Source organism: Wickerhamomyces anomalus (assembly GCF_001661255.1).
Source record: "Wickerhamomyces anomalus NRRL Y-366-8 unplaced genomic scaffold WICANscaffold_3, whole genome shotgun sequence".
NCBI classification, from domain to species: Eukaryota; Fungi; Ascomycota; class Saccharomycetes; order Phaffomycetales; family Wickerhamomycetaceae; genus Hansenula; species Hansenula anomala.
The window spans coordinates 996,736-1,010,471 of NW_017567112.1; the positions used below are offsets into that span (position 1 = coordinate 996,736).

The 13,736-nt window shown below is 33.4% G+C and overlaps 9 protein-coding genes across 9 annotated transcripts; 5 read left to right on the forward strand and 4 right to left on the reverse strand.

Moving 5' to 3' along the window:
• Positions 1–109: 109 nt before the first annotated feature.
• WICANDRAFT_62552 (CTP synthase URA8) lies at positions 110–1,913 on the forward strand (the record flags this gene model as incomplete). The annotated part of the gene is made up of 2 exons (XM_019183395.1): positions 110–134; positions 214–1,913. The coding sequence occupies 2 exons, from the start codon at positions 110–112 to the stop codon at positions 1,911–1,913; spliced, it is 1,725 nt and encodes a 574-aa protein (XP_019039183.1).
• Positions 1,914–2,096: 183 nt separating this feature from the next.
• SOD1 (superoxide dismutase SOD1) lies at positions 2,097–2,614 on the reverse strand (the record flags this gene model as incomplete). The annotated part of the gene is made up of 2 exons (XM_019185632.1): positions 2,097–2,548; positions 2,602–2,614. 2 exons carry the CDS (start codon positions 2,612–2,614, stop codon positions 2,097–2,099), a joined length of 465 nt encoding a protein of 154 aa, XP_019039184.1.
• A 407-nt stretch (positions 2,615–3,021) lies between these two features.
• MIN6 (Min6p) lies at positions 3,022–3,395 on the reverse strand (the record flags this gene model as incomplete). The annotated part of the gene is made up of 2 exons (XM_019184757.1): positions 3,022–3,114; positions 3,162–3,395. 2 exons carry the CDS (start codon positions 3,393–3,395, stop codon positions 3,022–3,024), a joined length of 327 nt encoding a protein of 108 aa, XP_019039185.1.
• A 208-nt stretch (positions 3,396–3,603) lies between these two features.
• On the forward strand, positions 3,604–4,524 carry WICANDRAFT_68538 (uncharacterized protein; the record flags this gene model as incomplete). Its single annotated transcript, XM_019184123.1, has 1 exon — positions 3,604–4,524. The coding sequence occupies one exon, from the start codon at positions 3,604–3,606 to the stop codon at positions 4,522–4,524; it is 921 nt and encodes a 306-aa protein (XP_019039186.1).
• Positions 4,525–4,704: 180 nt separating this feature from the next.
• On the forward strand, positions 4,705–5,716 carry ERD2 (Erd2p). Its single transcript, XM_019186337.1, has one exon. It carries the CDS (start codon positions 4,901–4,903, stop codon positions 5,345–5,347), a length of 447 nt encoding a protein of 148 aa, XP_019039187.1. The 5' UTR covers positions 4,705–4,900; the 3' UTR covers positions 5,348–5,716.
• A 17-nt stretch (positions 5,717–5,733) lies between these two features.
• Positions 5,734–7,623, forward strand: ALY1 (Aly1p; the record flags this gene model as incomplete). The annotated part of the gene is made up of 3 exons (XM_019182569.1): positions 5,734–6,238; positions 6,404–7,237; positions 7,403–7,623. Coding segments are annotated over exons 1-3 (1,434 nt in total), but the record flags the coding sequence as incomplete, so codon positions are not given.
• A 1,665-nt stretch (positions 7,624–9,288) lies between these two features.
• EXO70 (GTP-Rho binding exocyst subunit EXO70) lies at positions 9,289–11,112 on the reverse strand (the record flags this gene model as incomplete). The annotated part of the gene is made up of 1 exon (XM_019183396.1): positions 9,289–11,112. One exon carries the CDS (start codon positions 11,110–11,112, stop codon positions 9,289–9,291), a length of 1,824 nt encoding a protein of 607 aa, XP_019039189.1.
• A 194-nt stretch (positions 11,113–11,306) lies between these two features.
• On the reverse strand, positions 11,307–12,447 carry WICANDRAFT_62558 (uncharacterized protein; the record flags this gene model as incomplete). The annotated part of the gene is made up of 6 exons (XM_019183397.1): positions 11,307–11,989; positions 12,043–12,097; positions 12,146–12,185; positions 12,236–12,249; positions 12,306–12,353; positions 12,409–12,447. 6 exons carry the CDS (start codon positions 12,445–12,447, stop codon positions 11,307–11,309), a joined length of 879 nt encoding a protein of 292 aa, XP_019039190.1.
• A 560-nt stretch (positions 12,448–13,007) lies between these two features.
• Positions 13,008–13,735, forward strand: USE1 (SNAP receptor USE1; the record flags this gene model as incomplete). The annotated part of the gene is made up of 3 exons (XM_019183398.1): positions 13,008–13,130; positions 13,189–13,674; positions 13,727–13,735. 3 exons carry the CDS (start codon positions 13,008–13,010, stop codon positions 13,733–13,735), a joined length of 618 nt encoding a protein of 205 aa, XP_019039191.1.
• Between the last annotated feature and the right edge of the window lies 1 nt (position 13,736).

Here is a 13,736-nt window from a genome sequence, read left to right on the forward strand (position 1 = left end):
AACCGTTTGAAAACTCATCTTTTCATAAAACCTTTTTCGATTCTTCCCGACGAGTTTATTGTTTGACTCTAAGGCTACCTATTATTATTATACTATTATTACTGACAAAATGAAATACGTCGTTGTCTCTGGTGGTGAGTAGATTGTTTTTTAGAGGTTTGCAAATTGTGTCAAATCTCACTTTACGCGTTACATGTAAACTAATCCAAATAGGTGTCATCTCTGGTATTGGTAAAGGTGTGTTGGCATCTTCTACTGGGTTACTATTGAAGACTCTTGGTTTAAGAGTCACCTCTATCAAGATTGATCCTTATATGAATATCGATGCCGGTACAATGTCCCCATTGGAACACGGTGAAGTTTTCGTTTTAAATGATGGTGGTGAAGCTGATTTAGATCTTGGTAATTATGAAAGATATTTAAACATCACTTTAACAAGAGATCATAACATCACCACTGGGAAAGTTTATCAACAAGTTATTGAAAAAGAGAGAAGAGGTGATTATTTAGGTAAGACTGTTCAAGTTGTTCCTCATTTAACAAATGCTATTCAAGATTGGATTGAAAGAGTTGCTAAAATCCCTGTTGATGAATCTGGGTTAGAACCTGATATCTGTATCATTGAATTGGGTGGTACTGTTGGTGATATTGAAAGTGCTCCTTTTGTTGAAGCTTTAAGACAATTTCAATTTAGAGTTGGTCATGAAAATTTTGCCTTGATTCATGTTTCTTTAGTCCCAGTGATTCATGGTGAACAGAAAACTAAACCAACACAAGCAGCTATTAAAGATCTTAGATCTTTAGGTTTAACACCAGATGTTATTGCATGTCGTTGTTCAATGGAATTGGAAAGACCAACTATTGAAAAAATTTCAATGTTTTGTCATGTTGGACCAAATCAAGTTTTAGCAGTTCATGATGTTAATTCAACTTATCACGTTCCATTGTTATTAATGGAACAAAAAATGACCAATTTCCTGACTCAACGTTTAAATTTAACTTCTTTAAACATTTCAAAAGATTCAATTGCTAAAGGTGAAGATTTATTAAATAGATGGAGAGCATTAACTACTTCATATGATCGTTCATTTGAAACTGTCAAGATTGCATTAGTTGGTAAATACACTCATTTAAAAGATTCATACATTTCAGTTATTAAATCATTAGAGCATTCATCAATGAGAGTTTCTAAAAGATTAGAAATTGTTTGGGTCGAGGCTTCAGATTTAGAACCAGAATCTAATGATAGTGATAAAGTTAAATTCCACAAGGCATGGCATTCATTATGCTGTGCCGATGGTATTTTAGTTCCGGGTGGGTTTGGTTCACGTGGTACAGAAGGTATGATGAGTGCAGCTAAATGGGCAAGAGAAAACAATATTCCATTTTTAGGTGTTTGTTTAGGTTTCCAAGTTGCCACTATTGAATTTGTTCGTAATGTTGTTGGGATTGAACATTCAAATTCTCAAGAATTTGTTCCTGAATTAACAGAAGATGAAGCTGCGGTTGTTTATATGCCAGAAATTGATAAGAATAAATTGGGTGGTACAATGAGATTAGGTTTACGTGGTACAAATTTCCAAACTAAAGATTCTATCTTGAGAAAATTATATGGAGATCAAGATGAAATTTTTGAAAGACATCGTCATAGATATGAAATTAATCCAAAATTAATTGAAAAAATTGAATCAAAAGGTTTAAAATTTGTTGGTAAAGATGAAAGTGGTGAAAGAATGGAAATTTTCGAATTGGAAAATCATCCATATTATGTTGCAGCTCAATATCATCCAGAATATTTATCAAAAGTTTTAGATCCATCAAAACCATTTTTAGGTTTAGTTGCAGCTTCTGCAGGAGTTTTAGATAAAGTTTTGAATGGTGAAATTAAACCAATTGGTAAAGGTGATTTTTAGATGAGCTTGGTTTTTTTTTTTTGTATAATAGAGTTCTTATATATTATTACTGTCTTAATAGCATTTGCATAATTTTTCGAGTTTTTTTTATCAATTGTAGAGGCAACCTTCTCCTAGTTTAACTACACTTTTTGAAACCATAGACATATTATTCAAAACTAATCAATAGTTGTTCCTAAATACTTATGATTGGAAACCAATAACACCACAAGCTGGTCTACCACCGGCATTACCAGTCTTTAATGAGTCAGCATGGCCACCTTTACCTAAATCATCGGTACCGGCATGGACAACAACGGTTCTACCCAAGATTGAAGTTGGACCAAACAATTTAACCAATTTATCAGTGATTGAACCTTTAGCTAACCCGTTTGAATCAGTTTTAATGTTACCTAAGTCACCAACATGACGAGTTTCATCAGATGGAGCACCATGAGTCTTTGAGAAAGGGTTGAAATGAGGACCGGCAGAGGTACAACCATTGGTGTTGTCACCAAACTCGTGGATATGGAACCCTCTTTCAGCATTGGCGTCATTACCAGAGATTTCATAGGAGATTGTAGTTGGATCAGATTCAGAAGCTTGTTCAAAGGTGACGGTACCAGAGACACCGGCGTCACCACGTAAGACTGCGACTGTTTAGGTGTTAGTATAAGGGTCAATTGGGTTCAATTGAGGTGATACTCACCAGCTTTAACCATTTTGACTAGTTTTTGATTGTTTGATTGGATTGTAGTTGTCCAAGGAGAAGAAGAGCAAGGGTGCTTATAAATGATTATGTTGCAACTGTGGCCGTGTTACCCTTTCGTGGAGCATTGTGCTGTGATTGGCTGAGGATGGTGATATAGATTTAGTAGGTGGATTAGTTGAGTTAGTTGAATTAGTTTAGAAGTCATGGTGTATTGTGATAGTAATAGATGATAGATTATTGTAATAGATTATAGATTATATTATAGACTAAATAATTACTACGATCACCTCCCTTTTATACCTCTGTAACCTCCAAAGTGAATATTTGCTCGTGTAACCTTCACAGTGGCTGAATTTGCTCGTGGCAGGGTATTATAATTACAATAGATCATAATAGAATAGAATTAATGTAATATACTCAATAATCAATGTCTGGATACAACCTCTTTATCGACTTGACCAACTTCACCAGCTCTTCAGGCTCAGTCTCAACGTCTGGATACACTTGATGCTATAATCATAGTCAGTATAATTCTTAATTACCCATTTAATACTCACTCTCGTCAAGTAATCAAACAACTCCTTCTTGCTCCAACGTGACACATCCTTGGAGTCTCTTTCAATCTCTTCAACACTCTTGTCTCTTTTAACCCTCTTCTTCTTATCGTTAATCCTCTTTGTAGTGCTATTGGACTCAAACAAAGTGAATGCTGTGGCTGCCACGATCAGCCCCGTGAAGGACCACAGCAGCACTTTGTGAGGTTTCGCCAGGATTCTGTCCAGTTTAGTCATGTTGACCTAGTTAAAAGTTAAACAACTTATAATTAATCCATCTCATTAAACTAAATCCATTTCCTCGCCTCTCAGTGGCTCAATCACTTCTGCCACACTTTCCTGATCTTTTAGATAAAATTTTTCAAAATTGAGAAAATCAAGAAAATCACCCCAAGAAATTCAATTATACTCATTGTTCACAACCATTCAAATAAATCCCATCACAATGCTAAATATATTCAAATACTGTTTATTCCTCCTCCTGATAAACTCCTCTTTTGCCTATAAAACTTTCAAAGACGTAATAGTGGCTGATGATTCAAATTTTGAAGACCTAATCCATGAAAAGGGAAAATACACATTTATAAATTTCTATTCAAAACAATGTATTCATTGTCAAAAATTAGCTCCAAATTTTCAAATTTTAACTCAATTATTCAACAACACCAAGATCCAAATTGCTCAATTAGAAGGTCGTGAAAATAAAAGAATTAGGAAAAAAGAATCAATCGCAGGTTTCCCCACATTAAGATTATACGCTTTTGATGGTACTCATCTTGGTTCTTATAATGGTGATCGTTCAATTGAAGATATGGCTGATTTTGTAAATTCTCATACTGGTGTCGTACCAAATTGGCCTGATTTGAAAGTTTTGCAAATTTCATCAAAATTAGAATTGGATGAAATTGTTACAATGGAAGATAATGTTGTATTAGCATTCATTGCACCTTGGCTAGAAAATTGGGTCGGTAAATATTCATTTATTGAAAGATTAGCTTCAAAATTATCAAATGTTAGATTCATAAAAGTTGATGCAACAAGTGAAGAAGCTACTGAATTGACAAGTTTATATAAAATTGATAAATTCCCAACTATTTTACATTTTAATTCTCATGATTCTTTAACAAATTTTAGAATACTAGAGATTAATAAAGATATTGATATTATTGATGGACCAACTATTGAAGAATTTTTAAATAATCAAATTGGTCAAGCTTATGATTCAATTGAAAATTTGGAAATTGTTAAAGGTGAGGATGCTGAACAACAAGATGTTCAATTGAAAAGGGGTTTTAATTTCGATGTCCAGAAGAAAACTACTCCAGAGCAAGAAGAGGAGGCTTATAAAAGATTAAGAGAATTGTGAATTAATGAAATAAATATGAATAAATAATTAATACTTATGCCAAACAGTACGTAATATCTTAGTCATTTGACATTCGCGAATTCGATTTTAAAACTTTGGCCATTTTTTTCGTTGTGTTGTCAACAACAGCAACACCTAACATTAAAACAGATTGAAATCGATTGAAATCAATTGAATCGTCATGTTAAACATCTTTAGAGCTGCTGGTGATCTGTCCCATTTGATCAGTATCTTCATACTGATCAACTCCATCCAAAAATCAAGATCAATTGCTGGTATTTCATTAAGAACTCAAATATTATATTCAGTGGTGTTTATCACTAGATACATCGATTTAACATTCAGATATGTTTCACTTTACAACACATTAATGAAAATGTTCTTTATTGGAAGCTCAATTTACATTGTTTATCTAATGCTTTTCAAGTTTAAAAATTCAGAAACTCAAAAAATTGATAATTTTAAAATTGAATATTTAATTGGTGGATCATTTTTATTATCTTTAATCTTCAACTATGGATTCCAATTCACTGAAATACTTTGGTCGTTTAGTTTATGGCTAGAAAGTGTGGCCATCTTGCCACAATTATTCATGTTGCAAAGAACTGGTGAAGCTCAAACTTTAACAACTCATTATATCTTTGCCCTTGGGATTTATCGTGCTTTATACATTCCAAACTGGTTCTATAGATGGTTTGCAGAGGGCCGTTTCGATGCATTGGCTGTTTTCACTGGGATTATCCAAACATTGATCTATTCAGACTTCTTTTACATTTATTATAATAGAGTGTTGAAAGGTTTGAAATTCGAATTACCACAATAGAAGCATGAATCACATACAATACAATACAAAGAAAAAGCACATGGGCATATACAATTCCATTCTGTAGTTATTCTTTCCTATTCAGCCTTATTTGTTGGCTGTTGGTTATCCAGGAACGTCAAACAAAACCGTTTCAAGCCAGCCAATGGGCCATTTTGCTCCAGAAAAGAACATACACATATAATATCGATGCTCTAGTCTCTAATAAACCCACTATTTCTCACTTTAAACCACTTTAAACCACCTTAATCCACTAATCTCTGTTTCCATCCCCTGTCATTCTCACGGCCAGTTTTCCCGAATTGAACAAAATCCAGACACCTGCCAAAAACTATCCCCCGTCTTCATTTCATCAACCAAAACACTCTTCAAATCCAACCGCCAACCAGAAAGACCGACCATAAAGCGTTAGAAGGGAAGATTAGAATAGACAGGATCAAAATAGAAAGCAACAACCTGCTGAAATATCAAATTCAAAGTGAAATAACCCCTGAGCTGCTGAAATTACAGCCATGAACAACTTGTTCCCAGTGGAAAAGAGCCTGGACATCACTCCAGAGACTCGTCCTTTAACTCAGACTGGCTCCATTCAAGTCTATCTCCAACTAGCTGAACCAAATCTATTCGTACAAGGGTTTGAACCACATGAATATCAAGAAAGGCCTCCAACAATATTAAGAGGTTCTTTAGTACTCAGAGTTTTAAAATCTTCCAAAATAAGAAACATTACTCTAACGTTTAAAGGGATCTCCAAAACTGAATGGCCTGAAGGTATCCCTCCCAAAAGACAAGATTATGTTGAGGAAAATGACCTGCTCAATCATACTTGGCCTTTCTATAACCATGCAAATGATCATAATCAAAGTGGTGCTGATATAGTGAAAAATTCAAGTGATTCAAACTTATCAATAGGAAACCTTTCAGATGATATGAGTTCTTTAAACCTAGATTCTGCCTCAATAATGAGTTCAACAAATGCATTCAACATTATCAAAAGAGCAACATCACCATCTCCTGGAAGACATAGATCAAATTCTTTATTAGCTTCATTAAAAGCCACGGCAACAAACAATTCAAATGATAGTAATAATATAAATAACACTACCACTGATCCTTCTCAACATTTTGTTTTCCATCCTGGTGATTATATTTATAATTTTGAACATGCAATCCCAGCATCCACTCCAGAATCAATAGATGCAACTTTTGGTTCAGTTTCATACAGTTTAAACGTCATGATTGAAAGAATAGGTGCTTTTAAGTCAAATATTGCAACAACTTTACCGGTAAGGATCATTAGAGCCCAATCTGAAGAATCAGTCGAGGATTCAGAACCAATTGCTATAAGTAGAGATTGGGAAGATCAATTACATTATGATATTGTCATTGCTACAAAGGCAATCATTTTGAATGCTTATATACCAGTGGCTTTTAAATTGGTACCTTTGGATAAGATTAAATTGCATAGAATAAGAATTTACCTAACTGAAAATTTGGAATATTATTGTCGGAATAAAAAAGTTCATAGAATGGAACCTGTTAAAAAATATTTATTACTGGAACATAAGGCTCCACCTCCACCTGATTTACCTCCTGATGCTGATGCAAAAGCCAAGAAAATGGGCAATTTATTAACTTCTGATGGTTATGATGTTACTGCTAAAGAATTTGAATTTCAAGTTTATGTTCCTCAAAAATTAAATAATCGTCAAAATTTACATCCAAATACTTCTTATGCAAATATAAAAGCTCATCATTGGATCAAAATTTGTCTAAGATTATCAAGATTGATTGATGGGAAACCAAAACATTATGAAATTAGTATTGATTCTCCAATTCATGTTTTACATCCTTTATGTTCTCATGCAAACACGTTATTACCTGCTTATGGTGTTCCACCTCCTTCAAATCAACTACATGATTCAAATGTTTATTTCCCCAAAGAGATTTTAAATTCACCACCATTATCTCCAGAAGTTGAACCTATTGATAATACTTATCATAGTATCTATAATGCTTTAAACGGTGGTGTAAGATCTTCAAGATCAAGATCAGCTTCAACTTTAGGAAACCGTTCATTACCAAATTTTGAATCAACATTATCTGCAAATGTTTATAAACCTGAGAATTTAGATATTGAATTAACTTCTCCTCAAGCTCAACCTGTTTCTCCAAGTTTTTCCCCATCAACAAGACCAATTCATTTGATTAGAAGACCAAGTTTTGAACCACCTCCATTCGATGCAGATATTAGTCCTCCACCAATGAGAGATTTATTACAAGAAGGTGTCCAAGGTTTAGATGCTGCAGTTATGGATAATGCTCCAAAAGATCCTCCAACTTATAACGATTTCTTAAAAGAAGAGGCTAAATCTCCAGGTCCACATTCAAGAATTATTCATGAAAGAATTAATGAACAAGTTAATCAAGAAGCTTTTAAGAGTCATTTACCACCAAACCAAGCACCAACTTTAACTTTTACAAATTCAACACCTTCACCTCCATTGGTCCCAACTGATGAACGTACTCCAAGACAATTGAAAAAATCAGATGCTAAAAAAATTGATGATGAGGAGGAAGAAGAAGGTGAAGGTGATATTGCGGGTAGTTTTAGATTTAGAGGTTCATCTCCAAATATGCCAGCTTCAGTGGCTAGAGCTACAAGTCCAGATGCTTTGAAAATAAGATCAAGTGCAAGATCTGGTAGATCATCAACTGGAACTTCTCCAAGAACTTCATTAGATGTCAATAGTACTGGTTCTTTCAGCAATAATAGTAATTCAACATTATCATGCAATAACAACTCACAACAAAATGATATTGATACTGTGATTAGACAAAGTGAATCAACATCATCTGAATTGATTAATGATGAAGTTGCACAATTTCATCCACAACAAGAGATTGTTCCACCAATGGATGAAGAACAACAGAATCAATTATCTAATAACAGTGGGAGAAATTTATCAAAAAGTTCATTATCATCAATGTCTCCAACTTCATTACGCTCATTACAAATTGATTCTGAAGCTGAAATTGTGGATATGGAACCATTATTACATTCAACTACAACAAATACATCATTCAATCCACCAACTTCATCATCATACCAGGATCCTTCTCAAATTAGAAGACCATCAACTTATAGAGCACCATCTATTTATGATCAACTTCAATCAAGAGAATCCTTGGGTCTTGTTAATGAATCTTCTTCAGTTGATATCACTGCACTTTATTCTACAAATAAAAGTAATATTTGGCATCCATTAAATGATGAAACTACTCCAATTAGATCATATACACCAACTGCTGTTGATACACGTAAAGTTTTGAATAATTTCAAAAATAATTTACATCAACCACCTCCTGTTTTCAAAAGAAATATGTCATTTGGTGTGCAAAGTACAAATCCAATTCTGGCTACATTGGATGATGATGAAGATGAAGATAGTCATGGTGGTTCTACAACTGAAGAGAGTTCGCCAACAGTTTCACAAAATAATAATAATGTGGTTAGTTCTGAGGAATCTTCATTGGAAAACAACAATTCAAGTTCAACTATCACTAGTGGTAATGTTAATGAAGACGTTTTAAATAAGCATATCAATCAAGAGCAGCATTTTTTAGAGAACCATGATGAACGAGTCAAGTGATCTTTGTTTTTGATTCTGTTCATCATATATTTTTTTTTCAATTCTTTTTTTCTTCTTCTTTTCATGCTTTACGGTTTCGTTCAAAGCGAAATTTTATTTATTTCTTCACTTTTTTTATTCAGTTATTATTTTTATGGTTAAGTTAATTTTTTATTGTTCTGCAAGTCTTCCAAGGTTTTTTAGGTTATTTAAATACAAAATAAATAGATCAATCAAGAGATCTGGTTTTTAAACTAAACAGAAGGTTTTGTAGTCTACAAATTGGGTAAACATTTCATTTCAATTTCATTATTTTGCAAGAGAATCCAATATTCTATCAAATTCTCTTTTATCATATTTAATATATTTATCAGTATGTTTAGTAAAATCACCTGAAACATGTTTATCATGGAACCTATGATAAAGTGGACTTATAAATGATATTTCTTTTGATAAAAATTTTTTTAGGGAAGGATCAGTTATATTATAACTTTTATAACTTTTAACCAATTCATCAAATTCACTATTGAAATTTCTAAATTTTTCCTTTATGGCATCTCTATCTTTTGAACTTAATTTCCCAACAACATTAACGTCTAATAAATAAGAGGCAACTTGTTTCCAACCTGTCAAGAAATAATTTAATGATCTTTTCTTCAATTTTTCTAATCTTGCAAACCCAACTGAATCCAAAATGTTTTTCAACTCAGATCTTGAAATGATTTGTTCCACTAATGTTATATTAGTTATCAAGAAATAACCAAGTGTTTGTTTTTTTTTCAAGAGTTGTTGAGCTTTCAATTCTAAACAAATTATTAAAGCATCAATAACATCTGAGAAAAAAGATGACAATAATTGTTTTGGATCACCATCTTCAATTACTGTTGTTTGACTTATACTTGAGAAAGTTGATAACCATTGAGGTTTTGGTTGTGGGATCCAACTACCAGCCTTCATATTATTCATAACATTTAGAGCACCATCTTTATATTCAGAAAATTTTCTAGCTTTTGACATAACTTCCACAGTAATTTCTGAAATACCATTATCTTGAGGTAATTGAATTAAAGAATTGACTCTTGTTTCAGTGAATTTCAACAAATCTTTAAATAATGAACGAGCTGTGGAACGACATGATTCTAAACTTGATTGTAATGAAGGATAAGTTTCTTTTGATTTTGATCTTAACATTGACAATATCTTTGTTAAATTATCAATCAATTCAAATACTAACAACCCATCATTTGTTAATGAGTTTTGAATTGCATCTAATATAGAGTTGATTATTTTAGAGTAATTTTCCACTGAATAATGAATGATTTGTTGATAATTGATCAATAATCTTTCTTTATCATTTTTGAAAATATCTTCACATAGGGCATATTCATTTGACAAAAACCCTAAATAAGCTTCTGTATAGTTACCAATTCCATTACTACCTTTTTCATAAGGGACTTTGTCATTTCTTTTTTTATGCTTTGTGAAAGGTTCCAAGAATGCTAAACTATCAACAACTAATTTTGATCTTGATTCAACAAATAAATTATCAATTGATTTTTTCTGTTCATTTTCATAAAAGAAATTCAATATTAAATTAACATCTCTCAATTTCACATTACTTAGATATGGGAAAGGTTTTCTTTGATTCATAAAGATTTGTGGATCAAATGGTTGAGAATCTGGTAATATTAAATCTTTGAAAAAAGATTTCAATTTGAATTCACTATCCAGTATGGTTTTACTCAAATTTTCTGAAATACCTCTATATTCACCATTCCCATTATCAGATAATCTTTCCAATATATCTTCAGATTTATGAATAGTTGTGATATAAGCCTTAACATTATCGATTCTTTCACTTAATCTTGATTCATAAATGGAGGCCTCACTAGCAATCCCTTGGACATTTGAAACAGCTAATAAACTTTCATCAATATTTCTTTTAAACACAGATAGTCTTTTATTCTTATCCACAATTGGAGATAGTAAGTTTTCTGATTTGGAAGTACTTTGAGAAATCTTGGTTAAAGACTGGCTGATTTGGTTGATTAGAGAGCGTGTCTTTATGAGGCTTTCCTGGAGCACGACAGCATCAGCCTCGTCAATATCCACTGACAATTGAGAAAACGACATTGTCTTTGTTTACAAAAAAAGATCAAACTTCAACTAAATCAAACACGTCAAATCGAAAATGTCATAACGAAATCTCAAAATTCGCGGAAAGGAAATTCATCCCAACACCACGAGCCATAATACAATACAGAATTTAATTATACAAAACTAATTCAAACATTTAATTAATAGATAGCTAAAATAGGTGGATCAGATTACAAGTGTCTGTGTTCTTCAATGTACTTGTCAGCAGCTTTTTTCACGGCCAAATTTGGGTACAAGTCAGATTCTCTCAATGGGGCTCTAGTGAATGGATCAGCTGGACTAGTTTTCAAATGTTCCACGATCCAAGAACGTTCATAAGTGAATCCTGAAGGAGTGACGACTGGGTCGTTGAAGATGTTGAAGCCAATTGGATCCAAGATGTATTCTGGGGCTTCTTCTTTAGCTGGAGGAGCTCTATCCTTAGCTAAGCTAGCTTCAAAAGTGTGACGTAAATCGTCTAAATCTCTAATGTATTGATCTTTTAAAGATTTGTACTCGATTTGGAAATCAATGTCATCTTCATAAAAAGGTTTATAGTTGAATCTTGATCTTAAATAATTGATTTTACTCCAATAGAATTCTTGTAATAATCTGTATAATTTTTCATAAAGAGGATTTGTTCTTGAAATTCGTTCATTGAATTCCTTTTTGGCAATTTCCTTTCTAGTTTCCAAGATTTGTTCAGAGATTTGTTGAGCAGATTTATTTGAAGTTTCAAGAGCTAATTGATAAGCTTTGTTTAGTTTTTTCAATGCCAATTCTGGATTATCAAGTTTTGTCAGGGCAATACCTAAATAAAAGAATGCTTTTGAATTATCAGGAGTTAATTCAAGGGCCTTTTCAGCATCTTTTGCTGGATAAGTGTTAGTGAGATAATGAAAAAGTGATTAATGTTGATACACGTACCGATTAGATCGTATTGTTGTTCAGCCTTGCTTGACTTGAGACGGGCAAGGGCTCTCTGGAGGGTGTTAGTTGATTGTTATCAGAAGTTGAATATGGAACATACGTTTGTAAAGTAGTTGGCCTTTGTGGAATCGTGTTGGATTCTGTTTGTGTTAGGCAGTTCTTTATGGGTCAATTAACGGAGGGCACATACGCAGAAGAGTATAGCTTTTTGAGGGAGTTAGTATGGGTTCTGTTTCATAGTATAATACTATTACACCTACTTTGATGGCTTCATCATAGTCTTCACTGGCAAAGGCCCTGTTCCCTTTCTAAAGCAGCTGTTAGTACATTGATCTCTTAAGCATCTTCCACCAACACACGCACGGTCTTGAACTTCTCGGCAGTCTTGTTGCTGCTGGACATTCTTTTGGCTTACTTCAACTCAACTCAATCCAATTCAAACCATTTCAACCTCATTTTGAAGCCCTTGAAAGATCCAATTTCCAAAGGCCAAACGCTGCCTAACCATCGCCAGATTATAAAAAAAATTTTCACCTTTGCAAAAACTCCTTCTCTTCTTTCCAATTGAAATCATGGGCTCTTTACACATTTCATTCTCCAGCCAACGTGAATCTGTCTCTTTCTAACCTGTTACAGAGCTGCCTGGGTCTTCCAGGCTGGTTTCTGCTGGGTTTCAAAAGGACTAGCTCATGGGCAATTGGGGACCGTGAACAAGCTCAAGTGGCCCAGAGCTAAGTACGTGCCGTTTTCGCTAACCGCAACTGGATCCTACATGTTGTCGTTTGATAGTAGACTGGCACACATTCCATAATCTTTATATAACCTTTTATTCATGTTTATTCTGTTTTAAAATGCCCTTTTCTGTGTAGATTTTTGATGATTTTTCACTTTTCGAGAAAAAAAATACAACTTGAACTTGAACTTGAACATCATCAACTGAATCAACTTCATCATCTGAAATCATGTCCAAAGAAACGATCCTCAACAACCTAAACACAAGCATCCGTCTCGAGGTGCTTCCCAACGAGGCCAAAGAGGACCCAGTCGCTTTTGTAAACACATTGATCTACAACAAACATGATAAAGTGAGTACAAAACACCAAGAGCAACAACAACAACAACAACAACAACTAACTTATAAAGAACTCTGACATACTAAGGAGTGAAATATTAACAAGTTTCGCCACAAATAACCAAGAATTGAAAACATCCCTATCCCAATACTCTGATCTAATAACAAGAACACAATTCACAAATGATACCATACTTCAAGAAACTAAACAATCTTCAGATCGTTCCAAAACAAGAAGATTATCTGTAGATTTTGATGGCAAAGATGATGACGCTGATGAGGACCTTAATGAATTGCCTAATAATGATGAAGATGAAGATGCAAACGTTTCACAATTGAGGAAAAGATTATTACAAGGTGGTCGTTCTCAAGATGATCATCATCAAGGTCAGAAAACTACATTTGATGAAAAATTACATATGGAAGAATTAAGACAAGAAGATATCCTTAAAGATATGTTTCAATTCGTCAGAAGCATTAAAGAAGGTGCTGATGCATTCAATGCTAAATTAAGTCAAGATCAAAATGTTTTAAAAGCTGCAGAAGCTGGGTTAGATGTTACAAGTCAAAAATTATCGAAAACAAGAAATGATTTATCTAAAACTATAGCCGCTTTAGG